We start from the raw sequence: 20,127 nt of genomic DNA, 5'->3' as shown, positions 1-20,127 counted from the left end.
CGTGATCATCCCCCGGGGGGTTGATTTCTTGCTTTCAGTCTCTCTGTCTCTCAGGCGAGCACATGCATCTGACAGCAAAAATCTCTCTGAAAAAGAAAAAAAATGCCATTTGTGTAAGAAATGAAACTCACTTAATTTCTTTTTTCTTCTTCTGAGATTTTTTTACAGGGCACGTGCATTCACTTGAGAGACAGAAAGTGAGAAACAACCCCCCGGGGAGTGGGCAGTGGGGTGGGGGGAGAATGGCCACTCTTCTCTCAAAGAGCGTGACCCCTGCAAAGAACAGTATGATTGAGAAGCAGGGTGAGTTTAAGGATATAGTAAAGGCATCTTTTTCTTTTGTCGACTAGAACAAAGAGAAGTAGAGTCCAACTTTGTTAGTCACGGATTTCATCTCCACAAATTTTTCTGCCAGCTAAAATTTATTTGCAACCCCAAATCAATACTCACGGCACTGTTGCGGTCATTCAAGGACTCGCACATGCGCAGGACAGTGAAAACATGGCATCGCCAGCAGTGCCTGTCTCCAGCGGTGCTTGAACATCCTTACTGCACATTTTTGTGCTTGTTGTTGCTGTTCACTGTTGGAACTGGCCCAGTGGAGCACGCTGTCCAGCGTTCTAAGCAGAGGAAGCTGTGATGTGCCACATGGAGGTAAGCTTCCCTCAGGAATGGGTTACCAGGCTGTTGGCCGCGAGTTCAATGTTAGTGAACCAGCAGTGAACAGTAAATACGGTACCCTAAACCTGAAACACACACTACAAGACTGTGTATTGACCAGTTGACAAAATGTGACCAGAAGCTCGCAGGAACCTGACCCTATACTTCCCCTAGGAGCCATGGCTCAGTACTCTAATTCAGTGTTCCCAGCTACTTTATCCAGCGTCACTACTGCACAAGCTGACAATCAATGAGTTACTAACTTTAGGGGTCAGAAGGGAATCTCTACAAGAAAGTCCATATAGGGAATGTAGCCAACAGGTGGCATGGTGGTTTGGATGCTGGATCCCACATGGCAAACTCTGTGGTTTGAGTCCTGGACCACAGAGCTTGTAAAACATGCCAGGCATGTGTGTGTGCTTGACCAAAATCCTGAGAGAAGAATGGAGTAGAAGGGATTGTGGTGTAGTCATACCCTCTGAGGGGTGATTTCTCACTTTCTCTCTCTGTCTCTCCAGTGAGCCCACATGCTCTATGGCAAAACAAAAACAAAACAAAACAAAAATTTAATGTGGGATGATTTTGAACAATATGTTTTCAAAACCAAGAGCATATCCTTCCTTGATACCAGGACATGGGATCTAATGCTGAACCATGTGAAAGGAACTATGATTCTAGTACCCTACTTGATTCCAAAGGAAACAACTTTTTAAAAAATTATTGTTTTATTTTAACTGTATTTTTTTTTAACATTTTCCAATTATACCAGAGAGACAGACAGAAAATGAGAAAGGAAGCCATCAAGTCCAGGACTTAAACTATGGTTGACCATGTGGAGGTCCAGTGCCTTTAACCACCATGCCACATGCCAGCCCCAGGAAACAACTTCCTTAAAGTCTAAATCATGTGAATGCAGCCTGTTGGCATTTTACTTTCAAATAAACCTAGAGCCAAAATGTGGAGGATTTTGTTGTCATTATAGATCAAAATATGTGTGGTATGAACTGGAACAATGGAAAGTCTGGAAGATAGCGGTAGAAACTGGAGGTGAGGTGGGAAGGAGAGCACCAGGGAAAGATGAAGGCACGCTTACATGATGCGAGTGTGAGAGATAATGCCCAAAGTGATTGGAGTCAGAGCTAGAGATTTGGGGGCCAACCCCTTAGCACAGTGATTAAGTGCTGTGTTGGGAGCTGAATCCCACATGGCTGACCTCAGTTCAAATCCCAGCTCTAGTGACTTGAAAAACACACCAGGCACATGTACATGTGTGCCCAAAATCCTGACGGAAAGGGGAACTGGAGGAAAAAGGATTGTGGCATGACCACACCCCATTGGGAGGTGCTTTCTCTCCCCACTCCCCACATAAAATTGAGTAACTAGAGTATTTTTTCAATTTATTTATATTAATTTGACCAGAGAGGGGCAGAGTAAGAGAGAGAGAGAGAAAGAGAGTACAAGAGACAGAGGGAAAGTGAGAAAGCAAGTCGCCAGGTCCAGGACTCGAACTACAGTTGGCAATGTGGGAATCCAGTGCCCTTAACCACCACACCACCTGCTGGACCCAATAACTAGAGATTTTGCACACTATAAAATTTCCAAGGCAATCAGTGAAGAACATAAAAATGGAAATATACAGTTAGCTGTGGCATGGTGTTTAAGGCAGCTAGATCCCTCACAGCTGATCGTGCAGTTCAAGTCCCAGACCCACTAGCTTGGAAAAACACAGCAGGCCTGTGTGCACGCATGCCCAAAATTTCAAGAGAAGAATGGAGGAGAAGGGATTGTGGCATGGCCCTCTCTGCCGGGGAGGGGTGTGTGTGTGGGAGTGCTTTCTTACTTTCTCTCTCTAGCATGTGCATGCACCCTGTAGCAAAAAAGAAAAAAAGAAAAATTTAACAAAAAGGAACTGTAACTGTTAATAGTTGGAAAGGGAGGAGAAAAATGAGTTAAGCTGCCGTCTTTCTTAGACACAAAGAGTGTCTAAAAATGAAAACAGATCAAGAAGTAAAGGTATAAACATTCAAGTTTTGGAAGTAGCCAACAGAGCTAAAATCAAAATCTTTACATGTAGTTCCCTCTGAAAGTGAGGTTGGAGGTAGAAAAAACGGAGTGAGAAACTTGCTTTTCATTTTATGCATTTCTGATCTTTTTTTGTCTTTTTCTTTTTTTTAACTGTGTGCAGGTATTGCTTAGGTTTAAAGATAAACTCAAAATTCATACATAACTACTTTAACTTTCTTATTTTCTTTGCTTCAGGGTAATCGTGAGCAAGACACAAGTTCATGTTTAAGTTTGCTGGTCGTGGGCCCTGACCCAGAAATTCCCAAACGTTCTCAATTTAGCCTCCTTAGTTTCTCAGTCATGTGTTTTCAACACCACGAGGCAGAGACATGCCTGGCAGTCCCATTTATTAAGTGGTTAGACTAAAAAATTAATTTATGTCATAACAGTGTACTGACTATTTGAAAAAACAATACACATATATCAAAAATAAAAAGAATATTTTTATGGGGCTGCCAGGTGACATGGTGGTTAAGGGCACTGGACTCCCACATGCCGACCACAGTTTGAGTCCCAGACCTGGCAACTTGCTTTCTCAATTTCCCTCTCTCTCATTCTGTCTGTCTCTGGTCAAATTAAAATAAATAAATAAATAAATAAATAAATAAATAAATAAATAAATAAAGTGGAACTAGCAGCTGGTGTAATGGCAGGAGAAGGGATGGCGGCGTGGCCATTCCCCCTGGGGAGGTGATTTCTTGCTTTCTGTCTCTCTGCCTCTCTCTCTTTCTGGCGAGAACACGTGCCCTATAGCAAAAACTTCTCAAAAAAAAAAAAAGGAGAGAGAGAAAATTCAATAAAATAATTATTTTTAAAAAAAGGATATTTTTATACTATCCTTTTTTAAATAAAAAATAATTATTTATTTAATGTTATTTATTGTTTGTTTTGTTTTGTTTTGTTTTGTTAATTTGATCAGAGAGAGGAGGGGAAAGTGAGAAAGCAAGATGTCAGGTCCGGGACTCAAACCACAGTAGGCCATGTGAGAGTCCAGCGCCTTAATCACCACGCCACCCGCCAGCCCTAATGCTATCCTTAAATAACCATAATGAATTACAAAGAGGATGTGAGCACCTGGCAGGCACCACAAGGTTCTCAAACCTTGGGAACAGATTGCACACTGCCGCCTTCCTCTTCTGTTCCATGTTGGTTTTCACGCAGCACTTGCTTTTAATTACAGCCACAGCCAAAACCCAGCTTTGCAAAGATATGGGCACATCAAAGGGAACGTAGTGCAATCTACAGCTGAAACTGAACCACTGTGAGCTGTAGTGGTGGGTCCAAAAGGGTCAAGCATCACTGTCTTACCTTGAAAGCTTAACCCTCCCTGCAGTGCTCCTCAGGGTTTCTGATGTTCCCCCGCAGCCTTGGTGCATGCTTTCGGAACCATGACTCTAACATCTATTTGAAACTTTATTACGGTCTGTCATGCAACTTCATTGGAAATCAGTTGAGAACAAGGTTTGTGTATATTCCACAATGTCTAATGTAGTTTCTTGTTCAATAATAAATGCTCCGTCAATTGCTGCCTTTCATTGAAACTGTGATGTCATCGATTGCGAGATGCATGCTTCCTAGAGATAGTAAAACATTGGGGTGGGGGTATTGCACATAAAATCTGTGAAATACGGTAGTTATCTGAGTAGTCTTGCGAGTTTATTGCCCGTGTCTGAGTCATTGCCACAATTTAATATTTACCCTCAGCTAACTATAAAATCTAACTCATCAGTGTCCTTATGGACTTAAAATCTGATCCTAGAAATAAATCCTAAACCTACAGAGTCTGGCTACGCCCTCTTCCCTAGCACGCACAAAGCCAGAGGTGGTCTTTGGCTGCTGGGGGGACAGGATGAGCAGGCAGCTCCCTCCTCTGCTCTGAGTGTGCAGTTTGACTTCCCTGTGCTTGAAACGCTCTGATTCATTCTGCGAGTAATTAGGAGACTGTGTATCACTAAGGAAGGGCTGGTACTTTGCAGATCTAGGCTTCCTCCGGTTCCCTAAGGACTTCACAGGCAGCCAGAAGAGTGAGCCATGGGAGTATGCCGCATGGCCTCCAGGAGGCGCCCACAGCGTGCCGTCCTACCAGAAGAGCTTCATCCTGCCTTATTCTTCCTTCAAACATGTAAACAAACATAATGTATTGTAGTCCTTAAGGTTTGCCTAATGAGAGCAAAATGGTTTTAGAGCAGAAGGTAACTACATGTAAATACTTTCAATATTAGGGTAAGGGGATCGGATTTTCATGCTGCAATGGCTCTTTTCTTCAGGTAAGCAGACCTATGCCGGAGACTCAAAATCAGAGTACAGATTGCACACTGCCGCCTTCCTCTTCTGTTCCATGTTGGTTTTCACGCAGCACTTGCTTTTAATTACAGCCACAGCCAAAACCCAGCTTTGCAAAGATATGGGCACATCAAAGGGAACGTAGTGCAATCTACAGCTGAAACTGAACCACTGTGAGCTGTAGTGGTGGGTCCAAAAGGGGCAAGCATCACTGTCTTACCTTGAAAGCTTAACCCTCCCTGCAGTGCTCCTCAGGGTTTCTGATGTTCCCCCGCAGCCTTGGTGCATGCTTTCGGAACCATGACTCTAACATCTATTTGAAACTTTATTACGGTCTGTCATGCAACTTCATTGGAAATCAGTTGAGAACAAGGTTTGTGTATATTCCACAATGTCTAATGTAGTTTCTTGTTCAATAATAAATGCTCCGTCAATTGCTGCCTTTCATTGAAACTGTGATGTCATCGATTGCGAGATGCATGCTTCCTAGAGATAGTAAAACATTGGGGTGGGGGTATTGCACATAAAATCTGTGAAATACGGTAGTTATCTGAGTAGTCTTGCGAGTTTATTGCCCGTGTCTGAGTCATTGCCACAATTTAATATTTACCCTCAGCTAACTATAAAATCTAACTCATCAGTGTCCTTATGGACTTAAAATCTGATCCTAGAAATAAATCCTAAACCTACAGAGTCTGGCTACGCCCTCTTCCCTAGCACGCACAAAGCCAGAGGTGGTCTTTGGCTGCTGGGGGGACAGGATGAGCAGGCAGCTCCCTCCTCTGCTCTGAGTGTGCAGTTTGACTTCCCTGTGCTTGAAACGCTCTGATTCATTCTGCGAGTAATTAGGAGACTGTGTATCACTAAGGAAGGGCTGGTACTTTGCAGATCTAGGCTTCCTCCGGTTCCCTAAGGACTTCACAGGCAGCCAGAAGAGTATGCCGCATGGCCTCCAGGGGGCGCCCACAGCGTGCCGTCCTACCAGAAGAGCTTCATCCTGCCTTATTCTTCCTTCAAACATGTAAACAAACATAATGTATTGTAGTCCTTAAGGTTTGCCTAATGAGAGCAAAATGGTTTTAGAGCAGAAGGTAACTACATGTAAATACTTTCAATATTAGGGTAAGGGGATCGGATTTTCATGCTGCAATGGCTCTTTTCTTCAGGTAAGCAGACCTATGCCGGAGACTCAAAATCAGAGTGGGGACAAAAACCCATTCACATTTTTAAATCCTGGCTTCGTGAACGGAGTTAGAGAAAAGAGTGGTTTGGGAAAGAAGGAAGTTGGGGTTATAGTCTCTTATACCTCCAGGCAGAATTCAATGCAGGCTTGAGAGTAGGGTGGTCTTTGGAAATTCAGATCTCTTCTAGAGTGGTCTAGGAGGCATAGCACTTGCTTGCATCTGTGAGTTGATAGATATAATGCGTCAGTCTTCCCTGCTTCCTTTGGGGGTTTTTGACCCTGGTCTGATTCTTACTGACAGCCTTGACTCCCCAGGGAGGCCCAGGAGTTAGATTACTTGCTGCTTAACATCAGCACAGTGTCTAGAAAGAGGGTTCCCAAAGAACTCTTCGGTCCTATATAAAGAACCTACATGAGTCACTCAGTCTCACACTTAGACCTCGAAGGGAGCTGCATCTCTTGGCTCTAAGACCCTAACCTAGAAGAAAGCCTGGAAGCCACAAAAAACCTTGTTATAAAGTTCAAAGCTTGGGACCAGCAGGTAGTGTGCTGGTTAAGGCGCTGGACTCCCACCTGGCTGACTGCAGTTTGAATCCTGGACCTGGTGGCTTGCTTTCCCACTTTCTCAGTCTGTCTTTCTGGTCAAATTAGAAATAATAATAATAAACAATTTTTTTTTAATGTGCAATGATTGAGATGAGCCCTGTATTGGGTACCTTTTTACAAATTGTAACTGATGTTCTTCACTATTTGATTCCACCTTAGTTTCCTTACTTAGCTATTTTATCTTCGTGTTTTAGACATCGCTCCCTGAAAGTCACTTGCTCTTCTTCTACTACTGGTCTTAATTTCTAATTTTTATGGCAATCAGTGATTCCTCTTGGCTGATATTGGGGAAGACCTTCGGTGGCTTTATCCTGCACACCTAGTCATTCTCTAGCTGTTTTGTTTAAGAAGTGTGGTGTGGGGTGTAGGCGCATAGAGGGATGTTCCTGCCTTGTGGCATTTGTACTTTGTGCATCATTTCCTGGTGGGAGAAAGGTAGGCAAAGCTTATGCCATCCGGCACGTGTGGTCTCCACAGAGCATGTCCATCTGTGATGGGTTTTCCATGTGGTTTCCTTGACAACTGGGCTTCCTAATCCTCTGCAAACTCCCCCAACACTTACCAGTAACTGAATAAAACACACAACATAATTGGCTCAGTGGAGTCACTAACACATCTTGATGAACCTGCATAGGCTCTTGATGAGTATTTAGAACCAACTTCTTAAAGAGAACCAACTTTGGGACCAACAGATGGCATAATGGCTACATCTCTGAACTCCCACGTAGTTGACTGCGGTTCAAGTCTCAGACATGGTGGCTTAAAACTCATGCCCAGCACATGTGTCTACGTGCCCAAAATCCCAAGAGGAGAATGGAGGAGAAGAGATTATGACATAGCCATCCCTCCTAGGGGGTGACTTCTCAATTTCTGTCTCTCTATCTCTTCGGTGAGCACATGCTCCCTGTAGAAAAAATTTCTCAAAAAAATTAAAAAAAAAAAAAGAAGGAATAAGGAGAACCAACTTCAGAATCATTTGAAAGCAAATTCTAGAAAAATCAGAATATTTAAGACCAGAATGACTTTCAGAATCAATTAGCCATCTCTCCTGTTTTATACATGAACCCACTGGGGGTCTAGCAAATGACATATGGAGATCACATAATGACATATGGAGGTTTGTAAAGGGGGACCACACCCAAGGCTTCCTGATCCCAGTCCTGGGCTCTTTCCACTATGCCAGGAGCCATCTCTATTTTGAGCACCCCACACAGCATAGGAGGACAGGGACTGTCCCCCTGGACAATGCTGCCCGTCAGCGGGCACTCCAGACATCTCCCGACATCTGACTGGAGTTTCCCAGCACGTCATGATGTTCACGCTCCTGATATGGAGCTTGCTTCTTCAGAGAGAACAAGTGTAAGAACAGGTCTGAGCATGAGCAGCCAGGCACGGAAGCACAGAAAACGTGGAATTTCTAAACGCATTCACACTGCTTAGCCCTGTGCCTTCATGTCAAAGAGACAACATTCCGAGGCTGTCTGCTCACCTGCACTTGTACTTAACTGAGAAGCACCTACATCCTTTGGTGGCGAAACCGAAATATTACATTGGGTCATCAGAAGAATCACAACGCATTTTCGCATAGAACCACACGTCACGGCTGTTCAGGTGACCCAGTACACACTAACTAGGAGAGTAGTGAGTACAGAAGAGTGTTTTATAACAATACATGGTGGGGTTGGCCCCATAGCTTCGTGGTCAGATCCCCCTTAGCTGATCTCACGGTTCACATATGGTGGGCATATGTGTGTCCACATGTGTGCCCAAAATCCCAACAGGACGGAGAAATAGAAAAGGGACTATGATGTGACCATGCCCCACTGGGGGTGCTTCCTCCCTCTCTCTTCTGTTTCTTTGTCTCTTTCTGGTGATTATATGGCCTTCTGACAATTAAAAATAAAAAGAACGAAAGTTGAACCCTGTGCTTACTCTTTAATCCAGATGAGATGAGTCTGATCTGTGTCTATTTCATATAAGCCGTGCATTCATTTGGCACCTTCCTCCGTCATCTCTAGCCACTTTCTCGGGCCTTTGCGTCCCCGTCCTGGCTGTTGGTAAGACAGCCTGGCCAAATTCTGAGATGACTGTCTCGGCAGACAGAACCAATGTTTGCTGGTCAGCGTGCGTGTTTCTTTTCCACCCCCAACAGAAGTGGTCACTGAGAAGGCCATTGTCCCTGGGGCAGAGAGCCTTGATTTATTAATATTGTCCCTAGAAAATGTCTGATTTCTTTTCTTTGGTCTTGCTTGCCTGTCCTTGGTAGTTACTTTTACTTATTCTGGGTTATAATTACTTTTGGGTCATGACGCTCTTTTACCTAACAGGTCAGGCCCACCCAAGCGCTTATTATAATTCCCTGGATGGTGTTCAGCCTTGCAAAGACTTTGTCGGGGAGTACAGGGTTATCTTATCTTTGCCTGAAAGATAGCTTCCTTAAGTCACAGTGAGTACATACGAGTCTCTCGGTACATTGCAGTCAAGGCACTGCTTCATGCTGACACAAGAATCTTCCCAAAACCAACCTGGATCCCCCATTCCAAGGAGCAGAAATTTGATTTTTAATTCACTGCTTGGTACTCTGTATCAGCTTTTTTCCTTCTTTTTTTTTTCTTTTAATTTTGCTATAGGGCATGTGTGCTCACAAGAAAAAAAGAGAGAAAAAGCAATCCCCTGGGGGGATGGCCACACCACAATCCCTGCTCCTCCACCCTCCTCTCTGGATTTTGAGCACATAAACACAGACCTGGTGTGTCTTTCAAGTCACTGGATCCAGGACTCAAACTGTGCGGTCAACCACCCGGGGTCCAGCCTACATTACCACCGCACCACTGGCAGGCCCTGAAGATCTTAACTGACTGACATCTGCAAAGTCTATTTACCATAAACAATAACATGCATAGGGTCTGGGGGTGAGGAAATGGGCATTTGGGGGGCTCGTTATTCAGGTGACCACAGAAGCATCCCCTCTCTCTCCAGTGACCTCCTTGGGGTCAGGCTGGCTTGATGGAGGAAGGGCGTTCGTGGGTGGGCCTGCTGGTGCTCTGTGAAGAACCCAGTCCCGGCCTGCTGCCTGCAGCACCCTGCAGTCTCAGCTGCCTCCAGGGGGCAGTCAGGTGTGTCCCAGTGGTGCCCAGGGGCCAGGCCGCTGTACCCAAGATGTTTGCCAGTCACTGTCTCCACCTGCCTTCTTTCTTTCCTTTTCAGCATCGTGTTAGTGCCGGGAGGCCACAGAGTCAGCAAGCTGAGAGGGAAACTGAGGCAAGATGTCGGGCCGGAGTGGGAAGAAGAAAATGTCCAAGCTGTCCCGTTCAGCCCGGGCTGGTGTCATCTTCCCGGTGGGGCGGCTGATGCGTTACCTGAAGAAAGGGACATTCAAGTACCGGATCAGCGTGGGTGCTCCTGTCTACATGGCAGCGGTCATCGAGTACCTGGCAGGTAATATGAGCTGACAGGTTTGCCAGGCCAGTTTCTGCAGGCTCCAGAGCACAGAATGGGGCCCAGGAAGGACAAGTGACCAACATGGAAGGCAGGGAACCCACCGTCAAGAGGCTCAGAACAAGGTGTCTCTTGCTTTAAGTAGCTGCACCGCGTCAATGTCGGTGTCCAGAGAAGAGAGAGTGCAGGAGAATGGGGAGTACTGTTCCTTTTGTAAGAGGGGGGTCTTTGCTTTACATTAAATGCCTTATTACTCATCATTCTCCTGGTATAGTTAAACTGGGACTTGTCCATAAATAGCATGTATCTGATCTCAGAAGCATCTTCAGGGCCGACCTCAAAGTGCTGGGGTTAAATTCCCACATGGCCAACCAGTTCATAGGTTGGCTGTAGTGGCTAAAAGGGGGGGTTTGGGGGATTGGAAAGAAAAAAAAAAATTTTTTTTAATCTTAAAAAAGAAAAAAAGAAGCAGGACCAGCAGGTGGTGTGGTGGCGAAGGCACTGGACACTCCCACATGGCTGACCATGGTTCAAGTCTCAGACCTGGTGGCTTGCTTTCTCACTTTCTCTCTCTCTCTCTCTCACACACACACACACACACACTCACTCACTCACTCTATGTATTTCTTCCTAGTCAAATTAAGATAAATGAATGAATAAATAAAATTAAAAATAAATAAATAATAAAATTTAAAATAAATAATTAGAAGAAAAGAAGCATCTCAGGCACTTCCATAATGCTGATGTAATGTTCTAATTTTTCTCTTTTCTGAGATGGTTCTCTGTCTACTAAGGGTACATGGAAAATGATTTCCCAGATTTATTGTTAAAATTATTTTACTTTACTAAAAGGGGAGATTTTTTTACTGCATGTATTCTTTATATATTTGAGAAACTTTCTGTGTAGTAATAGCTTTTCTGTTGTTTTCTTACATCGTAGTTAAACAGCTCTCAATTAAAAAGCTCTCAATATCAAGAATGCTTTAAAATATATAAATATATATAATAGCACATAAATTAAATAGATAAGAATTTTAAAAGTACATAAATAAGTGTGATTAGTTCTTTGGAGGGTCGCTTTAGCACTGAGCAACATGTAACCAGCTTCACCCAAAGTTAACAGATTGCTCAGATACCAAAATTAAGTCCCGTGGAAAGCCCACTGAGTAGAAATGGAAACATCCCTGAACTGTCTACCCCAGGGTGCTGAACCCCTGCATCTGCAGCATTCTAGCCCCTGTGGATGTGGCAGGCTGGTCCCTGCCTCTGTCCCTGGGTTCCTCATCTTTCCAGAGCAATCTTAGCCCTCCTTTCTTCCTGCTCCTTGCCGTTCTGCACTCTTAGTCCGCTAAGTGCTCACCAGTCCGCATTTACTGACGAGAGTTTTGCCTCAATCCCCCTATAGAAACAGTCTCCCCGGTGCTTCAGTCCTCTGCAGCTCTAGCCTTCCTCCTCCTGAGCAATGAAAGGTTCCCACCTGGGCTGAGGGTCCTTAGGAGAATGGAGGAAGGCCCAGGGCTCTGTAGCCAGTCTGCTCCAGGGTGGGAGCGCAGCGCCTCTTATAGGGGAGCTCACTGAAGGCTTTGTTGGCAAGGCCTGGGTAGAGCCTGAAACTGCATTTCTTATAGGCTCCCAGGTGGGGGCTGATACTGCTGCTCCAGGAACCCCACTCTGAGTAGCAAGATTGTAGCCGGTCTTGGGGCCGGAAGGTGGCATGCTGGTTAAGGGTGCTGAACTCCCACGTGGCTGACGCCAGGTCAAGTCCTGGACCTGGCAGCTTGCTTTCTCACTTTATTTCTCTCTCTCACTCTCACTCTGTCCCTCTCTGGTCAAATTTAAATAAATAAATAAATAAATAAATAAAGTTCAATAAAATAATTCTTAAAAAAAAAAAAAAAAAAAATTGTAGCCAGTCTTTTATCCACAAACCTAAAGCCAGGGGCAATGCTTGGTCAGAGACAAGTTCCTGACTGTATCAGGAGGCTGGATCACTGGGGAGACAGAGAAGGGACTTTGATAAAGGTATTGGGTTTTGCTTTGTTTTGTTTTGAGAATTATTTAATTTTTATTTATCATTATTATGATTTTTTTTTTTAAACCAGAAGCAGACAGAGAAGGAAAGTGAGAAAGTAAGTTGCCAGGTCTGGGACCCAAACAGCCTTGTGGGAGTCTAGTGCCTTAATCATCATGCCACCTACCAGTCCCCAAGGTATAGTAAGTTTTAAAGTACCTGTTAGGTTGTATGTACTGAATAACAAAGATCCCACAACTTGCAAGTGGGGAACTGGGATTCCCTGAAGGCCTTTGACCTCAAGCTATCTACTTTTTCTGCACTACACTGCCACAGGCTTATGTAATCAAAGTTCAGTACTTCCTGTGTATCCATTTGGCAAAAGTCTAAACTTCAGCACATATACAGAATTTGGCCTTTGGCATCACTGGCATCTCTGCTATTCTTGGTTCAGGTACATCAGGTGGAGAAAGCTATTTTCCTATTCATTCATTCATTCAGCAGCATTTGCGGAGCATCTACATGTCAGTACAAACAGTAAGTCTTTAGACAGTGAGTCCTGGTGATAGGATTGAACCGTTTGTATGGTGGGCTGGACGTGAAAGGTTAGAAGAGCAAGGAGGAGCACCCAGACAGATGCTATTGCCAGGACTATCCCTATTGTCTCACCCTCCAGAACCAGCCTAGGCCACATGGAGAAGCAGCAGAGCTGGTCAGCTGAGACCCAGGCCTGTCCTTTCTTTCCTTTTGCATTCTCTCTCTCCTTCACACTCGGCTAGAGTTGAGAGAACACAGTCTTAGATGTCGGTTCAAATCTAGACTTAGTTTACCCGCTCTGTCACTGTAACGTCTCTGAGCTCCAGGTGTTTCAGAGTGAGCTCACTCGGCTTAATTAAATGAGCTAATATATGTTAAATGCTTGGTTTAGGGTGCACGTGATGAATGGGGATTCTTCTCTCCTCTTTATATTTATTTGTTTATTTAGCTCGCCAGAAAGACAGAGAGAGACAGAGAGACAGAAAGCAAAAAATCCCCCCTCCCCCAGAGGAGATGGCCACACCTCAATCCCTTCTCCTCCATTCTCCTCTCCGGATCTTGGGCACGCACGCTCGCACACATGCCATGAGTTTAAGCCACCGGGTCCGGGACTCAAACCACAGTCGACTACATGGGAGTCCAGCGATATAGCCATTAAGCCACCTGCTGGTCCTTCCTCTTTATTTCTTATTGAGAGAGATTTTTGCCTTAGGGTGCATGCGCTCGCCACAGAAAGATAGAACGCAAGAAATTTCTTCCCCTAGGGGGTGATAGCCCTGTCACAATCCCTTCTCCTCCATTCTTCTCTCGGGATTTTGGGTACGTACACACATGTGCCCAGCATGAGTTTTAAGTCACCAAGTCCAGGACTTAAACCACAGTCTATGTGGGAGTCCATTGACATAACCATTATTCCATCTGCTGTTCCCTCCTCTCCCCTTTATTAAGAGCTGATGAAATCATTCAGGGCAAAGTATGAATAACTAATTCTACCAAGGTGCTATGCAGCCACTCCCCACTTAATGACATGCCCGTTTAATGACCACTTGGATTTCTGGCCAATTCTCCAGCATGCAGCATGAGAAACCCCCTTTCTCAGTCTGAGTCTCGGGAACCCTAGTCTCAGTCTTTGTCAGATTCCCACACTCAATATTCACTACTCGAAGCCTTCACAATCATACAAGACTACATATTTGGTCTATAAATGTGTACCTTATTGTGCACCCATAGTAGTAATCAGAATAAATAAAAATGATTATGTCAGATTTATACTATTGTGTTGTGGTGTGTCTTGTCACTTTCTGGTGCGTATCTATTGTACGCTTTTTGTATGAATAGAGTTACATTATTCTAGGTGGTGTCACGTGATCTCTCTGAAAAAAATACATACCCTGTGGCACCACAGGACACCAGTCTTTAAGCTCCTTTTTCATCGACCAATATGCTAAATGACCTGCTCAAAACAGAAGTCATCATTAAGTGAGGAGTGCCTGTATTTTCAGGCCGAATTTGCATTTTGATAAGATGAGTCTGGTTGGGTTTGTTTTTCTTTTTTCTTTTTTTTTATTTTTTTAGAATTACTTCATTGTATTTTTTTTTTAATTTGCTATAAGTCATGTACATTCACCAAAGAGAGAGAAAGGGAAAGTCAGAAAACAAGTTTCCAAGTCCAGGGCTTGAACCAGGATCAGCCATGTGGGAGTCCAGTCCCTTAACCATCACACCACCTCCTGGCCCCAAGATAAGGAGTTTTAACCCAAAGGAATGACTCATAGTAGTGGAATTATAGGTCACTGCTACGCAAAATAGGGGATTTATGTTTGTTTATTTGTTTAAAGGGGCATCAATTAATTTTGTTTAAGGAAGAAGATTCAGAGTGTGGGAATCTTCTTGTTACACACAAAATGACCTTCACAGTCATAAAACACATCTCGACCAAGTGCCTCCTTTGGGTCAGGCCTTGAAGATACAGCAGAAGACAGGCAGCCTTGGTCCTGCCTTTGTGGGGGCTCACAGTCTAGTAGGGAGGGAAAGCCACATGTTGGACAAGGAGGTCAGAGGAACTTTGGGAAGTGTTGGAGAAGGGCTTGACTAACAGAAAGCCATGGTGTGAAGACCTAAACCAGGTGCTCAACCCCAGTTTTTCTCAATATGATTTATTTCAAATTCTTATGCCTGTGTGTCCCCTACCCCCAGAGATTCTGGCGTGTGCTCTGGACATCAGGATTTTTAGAAGCCCCCCACAATGATTCTGCTGGACAGCCAGGGAAGGAATTAGATGTTAGTTAGAGTCAGGTGGGAGGCATTGAGCTCTAAGGGAAGATGGTCAGGAAGCAGAGAATGAGGTGAAGACCCCAAAGTTTGAAGGAAATATATAGACTTTTCCAGGAAGTAGAGGAAGGCCCTTGTACCTGGAGCAGAGCTGGAATGGGAGGAGGTGAGAGGTGGGATGGGGGGCTAGATTATGAAGGTTCTTGAAGGCTGCATTGTGGATGTGAAAGGAGACACCTGTACTCACACACACACACACATACACACACACACACACACACACACACACACACAGCGGGGAGGTATCAAAGGGAAGGGGCAGCATTTCAAGGCATCACCCAGGCTTTAGGTAGAAAAGGATTGTCAGGGTCAAGACCAGCGTCCAGGAGACCACCAAGAGCTGTTCAGTGTCACTTTCGAGGACTGGCAGTGGGAGCACTGGGGTGCTTAGAGGGAATGGAGAGAAGAATGGGAAATCTGGGCGATGTCTGGAAGGTACATCAGCTCTGCTCGGTAAGGGCTTGAATCCCCAGCTACTTTCTTTCAGACTAAGCTGCCATGGGTTTTGGGGTGGAGGTATATATGTGGGGACAACAGGATTGGAGGAGCTGCCATGAGATCTTGTTATTTAATGTGTTAATAAAGAAGCACCTAGACTATCCCATATATTGATGTTTTAAAAACTGTATTTCAGTGTAATTAGCTTTCTTTGTCATTCTACGTATTTCACTTTATGTAGCAGTGGACATTGTGGGAGTCGTGGCCTTAACCACTACACTACCTGCCAGTCCTGCTCTGTAATATAAATTTAATTGACAAGACAAGTCTTAAAATGGGGTTGGATTTCAGGACACCTCATGTAATCATTGTGAGCCCATCACTCACACACCATTTCTAGATGTAGAAGGTCTCTTGACTTAACCCCAAGCTTTTTCTTATCTAATGATTTCCATGTATTACATTTGTGTTTTGACAGCCAGGACCATGTACTACGGACCATATACTGATGAAAACACACCTTCAAGGAAGTATTGGTCACATAATAATAAGTTTTATATTTAGTATGAGAATTCCAACAGATGGCAGTACAGGGTTTTCCACTAACAAAATCAGGGGTGTGAAGTGTCTCGAAGAAGAGGCATTTTCTAATTTGCACAAAGGTACCCATGGGCCAGCAGAGGCCTCATTGACATAAATCTGGAGGAGGACCAAAAGAAAAGCACTACTCCTGCCTCCCCGAGTAGGATATAATCACACCCTAATCCCATCTCCATTTCTTGGTTCGGGGCATGTGTGCATATGCACTAGGTGTGTTTTTCAAGCCCCATTGGAGAGTACTTTCTCTCTCTCTCTCTCTCTCTCTCTCTCTCACAAGTGCCTTGTGGCAATTACAAAAAAAAAAAAAAAGAATAGGAGGTGGATGCTGAACTTGAGCTGTGAAATATTGCTTTCCTTGACTAAAAATGAAGATTTTTCTGCTGAGACTTCTCCCTCCAGATTCATTTCTAGTGGCCTCTATGAACTAAGTGTCTAAATAGGTCCAAGTGAACATTATCCAAATATCCAAATATGATTAGGATCAGAATATTCCTTTATTCCCACTGAATCTGATGCACAAAGAGTGAAAATGGAATGGAAGAGAGATTGCAGCTCTCCTCCTCCTGCACACCTCTGAATGCTCGGATTGAACTTCAAGAATTAGGAAGAAATACACCATCGATCCCATGACCAGAAATCACCACAGGGTCACAAGAAATATGGGAAAGCAAGAAAATCCCCTCCTCCAAGGGAAAAGAATAACTCCTCTTCATCCACAGATAGTACAATGAAACTCATGGAAATGTCAAATAAAGAATTTAGAATATTCATAGTGACAAAGCTAACAGAGATAGAAGAGAATGACGAACTGCCGAAGAGACAGGAGAAAGGAGCTGACGAGTTCCATGAGGTGAGGAAATTCTTGCAAGATCTAAAAGAGGAAATACACACTATAAAAAAGAATCAAATTGACATATTAGAGATGAAGGCTATAATACAGGAAGTCAATGTCTCCCTTGAAAGTATTAAAAGCAGACTAGGTTATACAGACAAGTTAATCTCAAATATAGAAGATAGAATCACTGGCCTAGAAAAATTCACCATGAAGACTGAGAAAACTGTCCAAAGAAATGAGAATAATATACAAGAAATACTAGATATCAAACGTCCAAACATCCAAATAATTGCCATCCCAGAAGGTGAAAAGACTCATAAAGGCATTGATCATCTATTCCATGAAATCCTGGAAGAAAACTTTCCAAACCTAGAGAGGCATTCAAAGATCCAGTTCCAAGAAATACAAAAGACCCCAAACAGAATCAACTCAAGAAGATCTTCTCCAAGACGCATTATAGCCAGATTGACCAAAACCCACAGACAAAGACAAGACACTAAGATTGGCAAGAGAGAAATGTCAAGTTATCCACAAAGGATATCACATCAGACTGACAGCAGACCTCTCATCAGAAACAATGCAAGTGAGGAAAGAATGGGAAAATATATTCAAAGTGTTAAGGGAAAAGCTATTTCAACCAAGAATACTGTACCTGGCAAGATTATCCTTCATATGGGAAGAAAAGACAAGAACAGTCTTAGACAAACAAAACTTGAAAGAATTTACCAACACCAGACCAGCTCTCCAAGAAGTTCTCAGGGAAGTGCTGTACCAGGAACATTAAATACAGACACACGGAAATAAGAGTTCAAAAGCTAAGAAAATGACCAACTTAATGATAGGGACAAGTCTGGAGTTGAATATTATATCCCAGCATTTTATCAGGAAGATCAAACCACAACAGAAGATAGATTAAGTACGAGACTAAACTGGTGAAACAGAATTTTATGACTTTTGACTAAAACATTGCTGATTTTCTTCTAGGTTTTGTTTTCCGAGTTTAAGGATTTTTGTCTTGTCTTGAGCCTCTGATAGGTTCATGTACCTACTATTTGGACAGAATCCTAACCTGTTTCCTGGCTTTAAGTTTTAAGCAAAGTTCCTTGGCATTTCTTTGATTTATTAAAGCTAAAACTGCTTTTCTCTAAATTAAAAAAAAAAATTTAAATACCTATTTGACGACTGTAGTAAGCTATATAGCATCAGCTAGGTGCTACCTTACAGTATATTCACTCTACTCAGTTGCACGCCCAAAGTCAGACATGTGTTCACAGATATGTATATACCAGCTGACCTTGCTATTGAAAGTAGTTAGATTATTTAGGAAATTTTGTGAGTCAATAAAATATAGGGAGAAAAAGGAATGAAAAACGACTGTAGACACCTGAGATAGTGTGGGAGGAGGGTGGGAAATGGCAGAGGGTGAGAAATATATATACATATATGAAACTAGAAATGGAAAATTATTGATGATAACATGTATTATTAAGCCACCATGCAGTATATTTGGGTGGAAAAATCACATTTTGTATGCTATGACGATGTTCAGTAAATGAATGTAAATTATTTCATTAATTTAAAATTTAAAAACTAAAATTAAAAAAAAAAAAAAAAGAAAGAAAAAGTAACAGGCTCCTTGATCCTCCCTCACCCCTAGTTAAAGGGGTGAGTAGGGTGCTCCTTCCACCAGGCATGGGCTCCAAAGATGAGCAAGTGCAGACAATTCCCCTTCTTTGCATACAACAGGGGAGTTGTAGGTTCTAACCTAGAATCGTAAAGCAAGCCTATTTGTGGAATCTTTCAATTCCATATCTTTTGGATAGTGTGGAAAGGGAAGAGTGGGCACCACCAGATCCTTTAATACGGCCTTGATTTCGAGTGTTATTTCCCGTTGTCCCAACAAATATGCTCATATTTATTAGAATACAGTGCCCCAAGCTTCAGTTCAGAAAACATGGTCATTGTGTAAATGAATTGTTGGTAAACACAATATTCATTGCTTAATAATCTGGAAAAGATGTGAGAATGAATTTGCACTTTTCATTATGGAAATGCCATATAAATATTTAACTCTTATGTTTATTTAATTCTAATTTTTTGTTAATCACATTTGCTTAGTTGATATGACATAGTTATGCCAAGTTTTTATTATTGCTGTAGATTTTATGAATGATAGCAATTTCATGTGCTATTTTATTTAAAATTAGGTTGATTGTAAAGATTCAAACAAAATTGCCTACTAATTTTAGGGCTTAGTATTTATCCCTTTGTACCAATAGATCTCCTCCACACAGACACACACACACACACACACACACACACACACACACTCTTATGCTCACACTTTTCCCCCTCACTCTCCGTGAGACAACCCACTGGCACATTGCCTCCAGCTTTGTGGTAGAAGAAATTTTTCTTTAAAGACTTATCCTTTGGAAGGCAGACAAATGGGATTCAGCAGAGCATCCTTCTAAAATTGAAAGGGCTAACTCGTGGTGTGGTGGATCCCACATGACCAACCGCACAGTTGAGTCTCGGAACCAGCAGCCTGATAAACACGCAAGCATGTACGCTTGAGTGCCTAAAATGCAAAAAGGAAGGAGAAATTGAAGAGAAGGGATTGCAAGTATGACCATGCCCCATGGAGGGGGGGTGGTGCTCTCTCTTTCTTTCTTTCTTTCTTTCTTTCTTTCTTTCTTTCTTTCTTTCTTTCTTTCTTTCTCTTTCTTTCTTTCTTTCTTCCTTCCTTCTTTCTTTCTTTCTTTCTTTCTTTCTCTCTCTCTCTCTTCTGTTTGTCTTTCTCTGGCGAATGCTTGCACCCTCTGGCAAATTTTCTTCAGAAATTGGGGGGTGAAATTTTTTAAATGGGAGGAAAAGAGAAAGCTTACAGATGGTATAAACCATTTCTATAAAGAGAAAGGGAGGGACCAGCAGTTAGCATAATGGCTATGTCGCTGGACTCACATGTCGTTGACCGCGGTTCGAGTCCCAGACTCTGTGGCTTAAACTCACGCCAGGCGCGTGTGCATGTGTGCCCAAGATCCCAAGAGGAGAATGGAGGAGAAGGGATTGTGGCGTGGCCATCCCCCCTGGGGGGTGATTTCTCGCTTTCTGTCTCTCTGTCTCTCTCTGTCTGTCTGG

At 43.2% G+C, this 20,127-nt stretch overlaps 1 protein-coding gene across 1 annotated transcript in view; it reads left to right on the top strand.

Moving 5' to 3' along the window:
- Positions 1-20,127, top strand: part of MACROH2A2 (macroH2A.2 histone) — a 59,069-nt gene that overhangs the window by 14,924 nt on the left and 24,018 nt on the right. The window contains exon 2 of the mRNA XM_006148922.2: positions 10,004-10,234. Coding sequence (XP_006148984.1) covers positions 10,063-10,234 — 172 coding nt within the window. The 5' untranslated portion in view covers positions 10,004-10,062. The remainder of the gene's footprint in view (positions 1-10,003; positions 10,235-20,127) is intronic.

Source organism: Tupaia chinensis, unplaced genomic scaffold, assembly GCF_000334495.1.
Source record: "Tupaia chinensis unplaced genomic scaffold, TupChi_1.0 Scaffold000250_1, whole genome shotgun sequence".
Lineage (NCBI taxonomy): Eukaryota > Metazoa > Chordata > Mammalia > Scandentia > Tupaiidae > Tupaia > Tupaia belangeri.
Note: the sequence above shows the minus strand (reverse complement) of the source record. Positions and strands in the feature narration are given on the sequence as shown.